General features: G+C 39.6%; 1 protein-coding gene across 1 annotated transcript in view; it reads left to right on the top strand.

Moving 5' to 3' along the window:
* ddx4 (DEAD (Asp-Glu-Ala-Asp) box polypeptide 4) overlaps positions 1-14105 on the top strand; it is a 129578-nt gene that overhangs the window by 72070 nt on the left and 43403 nt on the right. The window contains exons 7-8 of the mRNA XM_034173259.1: positions 12704-12833; positions 13928-14094. Of these exons, the coding sequence (XP_034029150.1) occupies positions 12704-12833; positions 13928-14094 (297 nt within the window). The remainder of the gene's footprint in view (positions 1-12703; positions 12834-13927; positions 14095-14105) is intronic.

Here is a 14105-nt window from a genome sequence, read left to right as displayed (position 1 = left end):
TGTATGTTAGCCATATGAAAAGGAAAATAAGTGCGTCTTAAGTCTGGACTTGAAAATGTCCACAGAATCTGACTGTTTTATTGACGCAGGGAGATCATTCCACAGAACGGGCATGATAAGAGAAAGCTCTGTGACCCGCAGACTTCTTATTCACCTTAGGGACACAAAGTAGTCCTGCACCCTGAGAACGTAAAGCCTGGGCCTGTATGTAAGGTTTAATTACGTCAGCTACAACCCCTGGCAAAAATTATGGAATCACCGGCCTTGGAGGACGTTCATTCAGTTATTTAATTTTGTAGGAAAAAAGCAGATCACAGACATGACACAAAACTAAAGTCATTTCAAATGGCAACTTTTTGGCTTTAAGAAACACTATAAGAAATCAAGAAAAAAAGATTGTGGCAGTCAGTAACGGTTACTTTTTTAGACCAAGCAGAGGAAAAAAATATGGAATCATTCAAATTCTGAGGAAAAAATTATGGAATCACCCTGTAAATTTTCATCCCCAAAACTAACACCTGCATCATATCAGATCTGCTCATTAGTCTGCATCTAAAAAGGAGTGAACACACCTTGGAGAGCTGTTGCACCAAGTGGACTGACATGAATCATGGCTCCAACACGAGAGATGTCAATTGAAACAAAGGAGAGGATTATCAAACTCTTAAAAGAGAGTAAATCATCACGCAATGTTGCAAAAGATGTTGGTTGTTCACAGTCAGCTGTGTCTAAACTCTGGACCAAATACAAACAACATGGGAATGTTGTTAAAGGCAAACATACTGGTAGACCAAGAAAGACATCAAAGCGTCAAGACAGAAAACTTAAAGCAATATGTCAAAAATCGAAAAATGTACAACAAAACAAATGAGGAACGAATGGGAGGAAACTGGAGTCAATGTCTGTGACCGAACTGTAAGAAACCGCCTAAAGGAAATGGGATTTACATACAGAATGTTGGGAAGGTGTCGTAGCACGGACCCACAACAGGGGGCGCAAATGAACGGACAATGAATAAGCCAAAAAGTAACAATTTAATGTTGTGATAATACACAACTAAATACACAGAAATTGCAAAGTCAGTTGACACCAGGTGACGTGTGGGCAGGCTCGAAGATAGAAGACCCCCGACGAGAGAGAAGCCGCGTCCCACACGGCTTCCACCACCAACGGTCTGAAGAACACCGGAGCCGCCAAGTCCCGAGTCCCCAGGTGGCCTCTGTCTTCGGCTGTCGACCCTGGTACTGCTGGCAGAAAGCAGAGACAAGATGAATGAGTGTGAGTCCGCACACTCAGTAATCCACAGTCTGTACACCGTTAAAAGGGAGCACCTCCACCTCCAATCACACACTCGTGCAGCTCCTGGTTAACCACTTATCTGGTTTGGAGTGTGAGGCGAAGCCGTTGCTGTCACACCAAACGCCAATCCCATAGACAAGGAAAACCACCAGGAAAACGGCTGCAACAGAAGTTCAGATAATTACACAACGTATGTGTCAGCAGAGAAATTACCTCTTCAGTAGTCGATTTCTCGGCGAGGAGGTGGAGTTGCAGTCCGGCCTTTAAGGTGATGATGATGATGATGAACGAGTGACAGCTGGTGCAGAGGATGAATGACAGCTGTCACTTCTTCTGGGTCTGGCGCCCTCTCGTGTTTGGAGCCCGCACTCCAAGCAGGGCGCCCTCTGGTGGTGGTGGGCCAGCAGTACCTCCTCTTCAGCGGCCCACATAACACAGAAAAGCTAAACGAAAGGCATCATTAACACCTAAACAGAAAAAAACAAGGTTACAATGGGCTAGGGAAAAGCAGTTGTGGACTGTGGATGACTGGATGAAAGTCATATTCAGTGATGAATCTCGAATCTGCATTGGGCAAGGTGATGATGCTGGAACTTTTGTTTGGTGCCTTTCCAATGAGATTTATAAAGATGACTGCCTGAAGAGAACATGTAAATTTCCACAGTCATTGATGATATGGGGCTGCATGTCAGGTAAAGGCACTGGGGAGATGGCTGTCATTACATCATCAATAAATGCACAAGTTTATGTTGATATTTTGGACAATTGAAAGGATGTTTGGGGATGATGAAATCATTTTTCAAGATGATAATGCATCTTGCCATAGAGCAAAAACTGCAAAAACATTCCTTGCAAAAAGACACGTAGGGTCGATGTCATGGCATAGGGTCAATGTCAATGAGCAGATCTGATTTGATGCAGGTGTTAATTTGGGGGATGAAAATTTACAGGGTGATTCCATAATTTTTTCCTCAGAATTGAGTGATTCCATATTTTTTTCCTCTGCTTGGTCTAAAAAGTAACCGTTACTGACTGCCACAATCTTTTTTTCTTGATTTCTTATAGTGTTTCTTAAAGCCAGAAAGTTGCCATTTGAAATGAGTTTAGTTTTGTGTCATGTCTGTGATCTGCTTTTTTTCTACAAAATTAAACAACTGAATGAACATCCTCTGAGGCCGGTGATTCCATAATTTTTGCCAGGGGTTGTAGGTAGGGAGGTGCCAGCCCATGAATAATTCTATAGGTTAGTAGCAGAACCTTAAAATTTGATCTCACTGGGACAGGAAGCCAGTGAAGAGACGCCAGAATGGGTGTAATGTGGTCGAACGTTCTGCTTCATGTCAAAAGTCTGGCCGCAGCATTTTGAACCAATTGGAGACCCCTAATGCTAGACTGCGGTAAACCAGAAAATAGAACATTGCAGTAGTCCAATCTAGAAGAGATAAATGGATGGATCAGGGTTTCAGCATCAGCCAGACAGGATGGGACGAATCTTCGCTATATTTCGCAGGTGGAAGAAAACAGTCCTAGTAATATTTCTAATGTGGAGGCCAAAGGACAACGAAGGATCAAAAATTACCCCAAGGCTCCTCACTTTGTCAGTGTGATGTATGACACACGAGCCGAGGCTGAGCGTCAACTGGTCAAATTGATGCCGATGTCTCACTGGACCAAGAACCATCATTTCAGTCTTATCAGAGTTTAAAAGTAGGAAGTTTCTAGACATCCAGCTTCTCACTGCTGCAAGGCAGTCTTCTAAGGATTTTACGTGAACGAGATTACCATCAGTTATCGGCATGTATAACTGAGTATCATCTGCATAGCAGTGAAAGGTAATCCCAAATATGTGCCCAAGGGGTGCTATATAAAGGGAGAAAAGCAGGGGGCCTAAGACAGACCCCTGTGGAACCCCAAATTTCATGTCACTAAGGTTAGAGGTAGTGTTACTGTACAAAACACAGTGAGAACAACTGGTCAAGTATGACGTCAGCCATGCAAGGGCACTCCCAGTAATCCCAATTTTCCAGCCTATCAAGTAGAATATGATGATCCACTGTATCAAATGCAGCACTGAGATCTAACAGCAACAGAACCGTAGTGGTGTCTGAATCCATTGTAAGCAGAAGATCACTCACCACTTTAGTGAGAGCCGTCTCTGTGGAATGATATTTTGTAAAAGCAGACTGCAGTGGCTCAAAGAGATTATCCTCAGTAAGATAGTCTACGAGCTGCCGTGACACCACTTTTTCCAGAATTTTAGAGAAAAATTATAGATTTTATATCGGCCGATAGTTTTTCAATACACTAGGGTCAAGATTAGGTTTCTTAAGTAATGGTTTAATCACTGCAGATTTGAAACATTTAGGAACAGATCCAGAAGTTAAAGAAAGATTAATAATTTCCAGCACAGTCAGCCCAAGAGTGAGCCACAGGTCCTTAAACATTTTTGTTGGTATAGGATCAAATAAACAGGTTGTGCTTTTTGTTGACATTAGGAGTTTTGTCAGTATGCCTAGTGAGGTACTATCAAATTCTGTAAATCTAGGTAATACCTCAGTAGTGGCACCCACCTCAATAGCAGGGTGTAGTGGCTGGGTTAAGGTATGCCGGGATATGTTTAACCGGATGTCTTCTATTTTCTTCCCAAAGTAATCCAGGAAATCTTGTGCTGTAAAAGGAGAGCGGAGTACAGGTGGTTGTCCATGCATGTGTTGCCACCGTGTTGAACAAGAACTTTAAGTTATGCTTGTTTTTCTTGATCAAATCAGAGTAGTAAGTCCGCTTTGTAGCCAGTAATGCATGCCTATAGTCTAAGATAGCATCACACCACGCACGGTGAAATACTTCTAATTTTGAACGACGCCATTTCTGTTCTAGACCTCTTGCTTTATGCTTGAGGTCACGCAGATAATCATTAAACCAAGGTGACTGTGAATTGGGGGAGTGCAGTTTTAACACAGGTGGTGCAATCATGTCGAGTGTAGTTTTGAGCACTGAGTTTAAATGTATATACTGAGAACCTTACACACAAGTATAAACTGAGTTCATATAGCAGGGATGTGAATCTTGCAACAACTCACGATTCAATTCAGTACCGATTCTTGGGGTGGCGATTCGATTTAAACCAATTCTCAATTCACAATCAATACTCTTTCTAACAAAGGGTGCCAATTACAGAATTACGTACATTCCTCTAAGCTTGAAAGAGCTCTGAGAAATACTTATTACTTAAAAAATATTTATGTTTAAGAAAATGCAGCTTTACAAGTTTAATCAAGTGATTCTAAAGATGTAAATTTACTTATCTGCTTTGCTCGTTCAGAGTTGGCTGGCAGTTTAGTGAAGTGATGGAGTGTGCGCTGGCCAGTAGTTGGCAGAGACCACTGCTCTGCTTCTTTTCATTTTTCTTACAGTGTTTCTGATGCTAAATTTCATTTTTACGCAGATGATACTGTTATACACCTCAGCGTCCACATTAGAATTGGCCCTATCCCAGCTGCAGACTGCTTTTAATATTGTCCAGTCAAATTTTAATGACTTAAAACTTGTTTTAAATGCAGCCAAAACCAAATGCATGTTGTTTTCAAACTCCAAATCTAAATCACAGAATTTGCCAGTAATCACCTCTTCTCACGGAGTACAAATTGAACAAGTGTCTCAGTACAGATATCTTGGGATTTTAGTTGACGACAGTCTCTCTTTTACACCTCACATCCAGCAACTGGCAAAGAGACTGAAATTGAAATTAGGTTTTTACTTTAGAATCAAGTCTTGTCTGTCATTTGAGGCCACAAAGAGACTGGTTGCATCTACTTTTATGTCTGTGTTGGATTACGGTGATGTAATCTACATGAATGCTTCTGTTCCAAGCCTGCGTGTTTTAGATTCCGTTTATCATGGTGCCTTAAGGTTTGTCACCAACTTAAAATCTCTTACTCATCATTGTTTGTTGTATTCTTGTGTTGGTTGGTCAGATCTGTCTTCTCGAAGAAAAAGCCACTGGCATCTTTTAATTTACAAATGTATTTTAGGCTTGCTTCCCTCGTATCTCCAGGTTTTTATCAGCACAAAAGCCGCAGGTAGTTATAGTCTGCGCTCCCAGGATCTGCTGTTGCTGTCTGTTCCTAAGGTCAGAAGAGAACAGGGAAAGAAGGCTTTTAAATTCGCCTCCTCCTTCACCTGGAACAACTTACAGAATGACCTGAAACTTCAGGAGCTGGTCTCTTTAAATACTTTTAAAGCACTACTACAAGACTTGGAGGCTGAAACAGTCTATAGATGCTTGGACAGATGATCACATGATGCTTATTTTTAACATGTTTCATGAGTATCAGTGTTTGTTTTATCCTGTTTGTCTCTTTTGTTTGTTTTAACTTAGTCTCTTTTGCTGCCTGTCTTGGCCAGGACTCTCTTGGAAAAGAGATTTTTAATCTCAGAGTTTTTCCTGGTTAAATAAAGGTTTGAATGAATGAATAAATTTAGCTCCAGGTGATGGCGTAGCATGTGGGCTCGAGGATTTGAAGTGTTCCCGAAGTACTTGACTTTCATTTTGCAGATTTTGCACACTGCATAAGTCATGTCAAGCTCCTTCTTACGCGGCAAATAATAAAATCCAAAATGCATCTAAACATTTGCCTTCAGCGAAGACGGTGCGGGCTCAATTAGCTCCTCATCTGCCATGCTAAGCTGCAGCTCATGAATGTTTGAAGCGGACCCGCTCCTAGCAGGGACGCTGCAGTACGGAGGCCGTTGCCTGGCAAACAGTACACGCAGCGAGTAAGCAAGGAAATGTTTAAAAAATGCTTTTTAAAAATCGTTTTTTGGACATTTTGGATTTTTTTTTTTTTTTGGCACCCCATTATTATAGGCTTTGAAGGATTACGTCAAAACTACTACACGGATTGAAGGTGATCTGGATCTGGATTGGCGGATGTCAGAAATCTCTGATTGCTCTTCTTATATAAGAATTATTATTATGAAAAGACATGACTAGTTAAGAATGCAGTATTTTTCATTGAGGAATATTGTTCAGCAGTGCATACTTTGTCATGTCGGGCACCATGGGGTTAATGTGCTTATTTCCAGAGCAGAAGGTTTACAGTTCCACTTTTGCACATTGGCGAAACCAGTCCTCTAGTATTTTTCTAACTCTACTTTGTTATTGTACTCCACAATCAATAAAAGATATCAGTCCTTTTAAAGTACTGTTTGTTAGGGGTGTCGGAAAAATCGATTCACGTCCGAACCGCGATTCTTATTTATTACGATTCTGAATCGATCCAAAATGTCCAAGAATCGATTTTTTAAAAGCATTTTTTAAACATAATCTTGCTTACTCGTTTCGTGTACTGTTTGTCAGGCAACGGCTTCTGTACTACAGGGTCACCGCGAGGGTGGGGGTGGTCCGGCGTGCTTCAAACACTCGTGCGCTGCAGAGATACACAGGAATGACTCATGATGTTTTGGTGGCTTTGTGAGCGGTTGGGAAGTGGGCTTACCGCTTCTGAGGAGCAGCGAATCAAAGACCCAGAACCATCCCTTAGTTATGCTGCTATAGACTTAGACTGCTGGGGGGTTCCCATGATGCACTGAGTCTTTCTTTCTCTTTTTGCTCTGTATGCACCACTATGCATTTAATCATTAGTGATTGATCTCTGCTCTCTTCCACAGCATGTCTTTTTCCCGATTCTTTTGTCCTTGCCAGGATTTCATGTTCATGTTATCTTTGGTTTTGTTTCTGTCTTTTAACCTTGTATTTGGTCACTTAGTCACTCTCATCTTAGTTTGATTCTGTTTACTTCATTTCTTGTATTATGCTTTGGTCACCGGTTCAGTTTTCTTTTGAGCATCTTGTATTCTTAGCTTAGTTCTGTTTATCACATTTTTGTATTATGCTTTGGTCACAGGTATGTTATTTATCTTCAAGTGTTTCTTCTGATTATGTTCTGTCACTTATTGCTCATCAGTTAGTTCTTTTTTTTTATTGCACTATTCTGTAGTCACCAGTTTTGTTTATCTGATGTTCTCATTTCTGTTTACTCTTGTACTTTTATATTGGCTTTTTGCTTTCTGTGAATTAGTCAGTTCCTGTTTAGTTTTGCTTCAGTATTGACTTTTTGATCAGTTCTCATAGTTTTTTCTTTTGTACTTGTTATATCTTGGTCTGCTTTTAGTTCCCATGATGGTTGCTCTGTCCTGGTCCCCTAGTATCATATTCTGTTTTAGCTCTGTTCTCACGTTGTCCTCATTTGTTTGTGTTCACTCACTACACCAGCCATTGTGTCTTTGTCTCACTCTCTTTCTGTCTGCTTTGTATTTTCGTTCACTCCCACTCTTGCACTTGCTCACGTGTCTTTGTCTCTTTCATCACTTCACTCTGTCTTCCTGCCTTCACTCTCTTGCACTTGCCTTTGTCTTCCCTGGTCACACCCCCTTCCAGAACCTTCACCGACACCTGTCTTGTTGCAATAATTACATCACCAGTTATATAAGCCATCACAGTCTCACAGTCCCTTGCTCGATTGTTGAATGATTTCACTTTCCAGCACTCACATCCTTGCCTTGTTTTGCTTTGTATTCAGCCTGCTGGTATCTGACCTTGTTTTGCCCTCGACCTTGTACTTGTCATTGCCTCTGATTACCTCCACGCCGTGTTTTTTGACTACAGCCTGTTTTTTGGTCCAAGCCTCAGCCTCATGTCTGTCTGTACCTTTGCCGTCGCTACTGGACCTCCTGTGTACCGAATTCCACCTTGTAATTAAACCTTTTGCTTACACCAGTCTGTTTGCGAGAGTTTTGCATTTGTGTCCTGCTCGGTTTGTGCCACGCCTGGCAACATTGTTTACAACATTGACCCTGCAATGGGTCTGTAATCCACTTTTCTGCAGCACGGCTTTGCTTTGAACCTTGAACCGATCGAAGCAGTGGTTCGCAGATTGATTGTTTTATTTCTCTTTATCTTAATTTTTCCCCGCTAAAACCCCAAAGAGAATATGTCTGTGAGTAATATCTACCTTTATGTTGAACCGATATGTTCTTCTGAAACAGTTGATGTATTTTATAATTTAAAAACTTTTCTGTATAATAATAGAGAATAATAATCATGCTCAATGTTCGTTGTCGTAAAGGAGTCGAATTATATATTTTTTATTTTTATTAATACAATAACAACAATAATAGTAATAACTCATAATGACTAATAATGCTACAGTACAATTTTAGAGAAAGAGACAAAAAGAACCTGATGAAACAAAATACAACAGAAGAGATAAAACCAACTGACAATGAAAATAAATGAATACATATAGAAATAAATGTTTCCTGTGAACACCTAGTGACTCTTTCACCTCCACTTCATCCCTGTTTTAAGTTTAATGACAATTTGTTTCAGTCGACCCTTATTTTCAATTTGTTAATTTCTTTTGTGATTTCCTCCAGAACTATCTGCCAAGCTAGAAAAGTGCTGCATCCTAGTAAGAGCAGAATACTACTGGAATGAATTTGATTAAGGAACGTTTTTTTTCTCACCAAAATGCTGCACTCACTGCAGTATATTGTTTGGAATAGTCCCGGATTGCATTTCAGAGATCCTAGAATTCAAACATTTTCGTGTGGGTGGTGTTGGGGGGTAATTTTGGGTTAGAGCTTTTTTGTTTTTCACCACTTTCATCCCTGAATATGTCAATCGTGAGTCACTTTTGTGAGGATTAAAGTCACTAACTGGGACTCCTGTCTTGTTGCGAGAAAGAAAAGAGAATGGTCCTCCGTTCTGTTCACACTGCTCCAAATGCTGCACCGCTCTCTGCCGAGTCAAGTTAGAACGATAGAGTCCAGTCAGAATGAATAAATTCAAAGCGAAACGCCATTTAAATCAAATGACACCTCTTTCCAAACATTGTAATACAAACAAATTGCAATCGATCAAAACATTTTTTCCTCCCAAAACGAGACATCTTGCGCTGATGTGCAGCAGCCGGCTCAGCTCAGAGGTACGGAGAGACATTCATTCCAAAATGTCTGAAAGGAAATGCTTTTGACAAAAACTACAGATTTTATTTATGTCCAGAGATCAATGATCCATTGACCAATTTAAAATGTTGACATAGAAAACCTGTAAAGCCTACTTTTAATACACAAAAAATTCACAAGGTATCAATAAGGGAATCGATAAGGAATCGGATCGATAAGCAGAATAGATAATGGCATCGATATCGATAAAATCTTATCAATACCCGTCCCTAATTGTCTAGTTACGTAACATACTAGTATTACTGTATATTGACATTTGACAGCAAATTAATGAAGTATTGGCAGTTAATGATGGCTATGACTGATGGCACAGACCAATCCCCCTCCCAGAATGATAGAGTAGTACGTATTTTTATTTTACAAACATGCTGAAGGTTGGAATTACTGAACAGATCCAGGGCAGCCTGGTTCATTTGCCCTGACACAGGTACATTTCTACATCCTTTCATGTTTTGGCCTGATGCCTTGTTTCTTTTGGCTTTAAAGTAAGGCTGTAACAGAGATGAAAAACAAAAACCAAACAAACTGTGGATTTATTTGACAAAATTTGGCTCTCAAAATGCAGGCAACAGTGTTTCAGAGAGTTATAAATTTTAAAATGCTCAGTGGGCAAACTGTCCCATTCTCCCCTATAAACACTTGCATCTGCAGCGTGGCATGCAGCAGCAGAACCTCTCCCACAGCCGAACCTCTCCTACAGCCTCGCAGCAAGTGCTGGTGGAAAATACTGACTGAAAAGCTGTCCACACAGAGAACCTTTGTGCGTGGACCCAGAGCAAAGGCAGATTATGAGGAATGAAAGGAAAAAAAAAACAAAAAACACACTGTGAATTAAACAGCGTATTCTTTTTTTCTTGCCTGCAACAGATAAGGGTCCTGGTCATCATGATTGACTTGACAGAGGTTAATGAATACATTGTGGACGTGTTGCTTCTGAATCAGAACCAGTGGGTCCACAATCAGTATAGAGAAATGATCATTTGCACACCCTCAGATATAGCAGAATGGACCAACTGCAGCGTCATTTCTTCGGAGACGCTGTTCCAGCGATAAGTGCATATATATATATATATATATATATATATATATATATATATATATATAATCAATTTAAAATCGGCAAATTGGTCTTTTCAAAAATTTATTTTCAAAAATCATGAGTCAGATCAGTCTGCATTGTTCAGTTTTTCCTGCATGTTTGTGTATTTTTTCCTTCTTTATAAGAGTTTGGTGTTTGCATTTGTTCTACAAAGTTTGAAAAAACAAAATGTTAACACTTTTCTTAATAGCGGTTATTTTAATTTCAGAAATGGAACAGAAACAACCACAAATAAAAAAAAAAGTAGGTACTGTATGCAAAATGAAGACAAAAATAAAAATGTTGCGCTATTCCCAGTTTCTCCACTCAAACCCACAGAAGCCAAAAGTTATTTTGTCTTAGTGGCTTCCCTCACTTGTCTTCTTCCAGCATGGACATTTAGTTTTTGAGAACTGCCTGCCTGAGACAGATTTACCATAAAGTACCACACTGTTTGTATTTCTGAATGATTGATGTAAATAAAGTCTAAGTAATATTCTGTTAGTTGGAAATGTTCATGTTTTCATCCTCTGACATTTCTCAAGAAAACTGGCTGTAAAAATGATTGATTCAGTCTTACATTTAGAATAAACTGCCCTGTTCTTGGAAAATGCTCCAGACCTTAAATGTCGGAATGGATATATATTAACAAAAAATAAATAAAAATAAAGCTGACCACACAAAACTTGAAATATGTTGGTTTCATACAGCCAGCAGTTACAGAAATAGAAGACAAAATAAATGTCAGGATTATTACGTGTCCATCACCACCACATTTTGAAAAACTAAGACCACAGGCCATGCATTATTTATGTTGTCTTTTAGTGAAGTTTCCTTATTTAAGTCCTTTGTGTTCACCTCACTACCATTTGTTGAATTTCCTCATTCACTTACCCGCCTTCCACAGTATTGTTCTTTTGTCTGCCCCTGTATCGACCTCACCTTGTTTTTGACCTCGAATTAGTCTCAGCCTCTGTATCCTGCCTTGCTGTGTTTGAGAAATCTGCTTGTTTTTTGGACCACGTACCTGCCTACTCCTTCCAGTTTTGTCTGCTTGCCTGATTGTTCACCAGTGTACCGGACCTTTGCTTGTTTTCCAGATTAAGCCTTTTTAGTCCTAAGACCACAGTGTTAGTTTTGCATTTGTGTCCAGTCCTGTTTGTGCCCTGCTTCAGCTCTTGCCTGACAGATTCTATGGCATGTGACATACATTACTCTGTAACATGACAACTAAGTATGACACATGGTGCAAATGATTCCTTTTTAAAACCCTATTAACTCAGCCAATAATTTGCATTGCATTTTACAGAAATTGGAGCAACTTTAGCTTTCGACTCCTGTACAGACTGAAATTGGCCATTGTCACCATTCTTGCTGTTTTTACCCCATAACCCCTGAACATTCATTCATAGATAGTCCAAACTATATACCTTTTTGCAATCTTTGTGATCAGACATATAATGTGGTATAGCTTTCAACATGATTTGGAGCATTTTTAAATTTTGGCCCGTGTATTCTTTATTGACCCCTACCTTGCCACCATATTGGATTTTCAAGTGGCCAGCACTTTTTTTTTCTCAACACTGATTTACGAAGAACATTCATGCCAGATCTGATGCTTGTATCACCAAGTGAACAATTCTGGCCAAAAGTCATACGTACCTGCTCCACTATATAATTTGCATGAGAATTTCTTTGTTGCTGCTTGTCTGGCTATTACGTTTTGATGTTGTAACACTAAATGAAATGCAGCTACTGTTTTTAAAATGAAGTACTCGGTTATAAAGGTCAGATATACTTTTAGAGTAAACACAACCACAAATAAGGCTGTTAGATGTGCAGAATGTGATGTACACTGGCATCCGTGTATTGTTGTTTATTGTTGTGTATCCGTGTATGTTAAATATGTGGAAAAGTGGAGAGAGTCCCATAAATTTGAATCCTATCTCAGATCTGTTAAGCTTCAACTGTCTCATGATCATAATTTAAATGATATTAGCTGTGCAACTAATTGATAATGAAATTTTTGATTTAATTTTGTAAATGTAATTCAAAACCTTGACAGGTAACACCATTTCCTAATTTGACCAAGATTTCTTGATTTATTTTGTGAGTGTACTTTACATACCTGTAAAATTTTATGCTGAAAAGTTTGAGGTTTCTCAGGTCATCATGCACATATCAGTCAGGGAACTGGTCTGAAAAGATTACCATCACTTCGAGTGAGGATGAAATGAGTTGAGCTTTTGGCTTTCTTGTGTAACAACGCTTATACATACACATTGCTTTGACTTGTAGAACCTGTGTGCGTCCAGTCGTGGTATACGGTGGAGTCAGCACTGGACACCAAATACGAGATATTGAAAAGGGATGTAATGTACTTTGTGGAACACCAGGAAGGCTGTTGGATGTGATTGGAAGAGGAAAGGTAAATGAGAAGTTCAAAAACTTGGAACATTTGATTTGCAGAAACATCAGTTGTGTGCCAAATGCATGTCTGCCAAGTAATGCATGTTGCACATTCGGAACACATTTCACATGCAAACTATACTGTTCTGTTATTAGTTACATTTGGTCCATGTCAATGATGGTAATTATTAGCATAATGCCAGGATTAATATCAACTATGGCAATTGTCATAATGTCAGCATCATCAATAATGACAGTTGGATAATATTTTGTTTACTTCTACAAAATTCAAAGAACTTGAAATTGGCTGGATTTGAAAGAATTATTTTCAAATTGTGACTGTGTTTCCGTTATTTATGTTTTTTGTTATCATGAACACTTTTATTGGTTGCTACTCATTCTAATCTAATCCAGTATCTAATTGGTACTGTGGACTGTATATATACTGGACAATGCCTTTGTGATGTCACCCATAGGCTTTCTAGAGAGACCCAGAACAGCCGATATGAACCCACCCGGAAACTGAACATTCTTTGAATGTTCATTGAACTTTTGCACGAACATCATATGAACAAAGAATGAGGACAGGTAATGTTTGTATGTGAACAATATATACAAATGTTCACAAATGTTCAGAACATTAAACGAACATTTGTAGAACGTTCGAATGCGAACATTACCTGTATTCATTCATTGTTCATATGATGTTCGTGCAATGTTCTTGCTCAATTACCTACAATTTTTAAAACCTAGGTAATTGGGCAAGAACAGGACAGAAAATACTCCAAAATGAGAGAGACAGCCCTCCACAACAGCTAGCAGCAACAGCGAACAGACAGACACAGTGAGAGTTGGAGCTCTGCTCAACAGCTGTCACTTAAAGCAGCCATGTTTCGGCTCTAAAGTAGGACATTTTAACATGGAGTAGAATGGGAAGTTGCTCACTTTTGCAGTCAGCCTCAAGTGGCCAGTCAAGGAGCTCCAACTTTTTCCTCTTTCAGTAGGGCTTCATCTGAAGCCATCAAAGCTTACCGCTTGATTGCTACTGGCATTTTTTCCTTTAATTCAATTATCAGGTCTGTTAATGATAATAAATTGGTGCATTGTGTCCAGGTTGGCTTGAGCAACATTCGTTATCTAGTGCTTGATGAAGCTGACCGTATGCTGGATATGGGCTTTGAGGCTGAGATGCGCCGCCTGGTTGGGTCCACTGGAATGCCTGACAAAGAGAACAGACAGACTCTGATGTTCAGTGCAACCTACCCTGAGGACATCCAGAGGTAGGGGTCCT

This window comes from Thalassophryne amazonica, chromosome 1, assembly GCF_902500255.1.
Source record: "Thalassophryne amazonica chromosome 1, fThaAma1.1, whole genome shotgun sequence".
Taxonomy (NCBI): domain Eukaryota; kingdom Metazoa; phylum Chordata; class Actinopteri; order Batrachoidiformes; family Batrachoididae; genus Thalassophryne; species Thalassophryne amazonica.
Note: the sequence above shows the minus strand (reverse complement) of the source record. Positions and strands in the feature narration are given on the sequence as shown.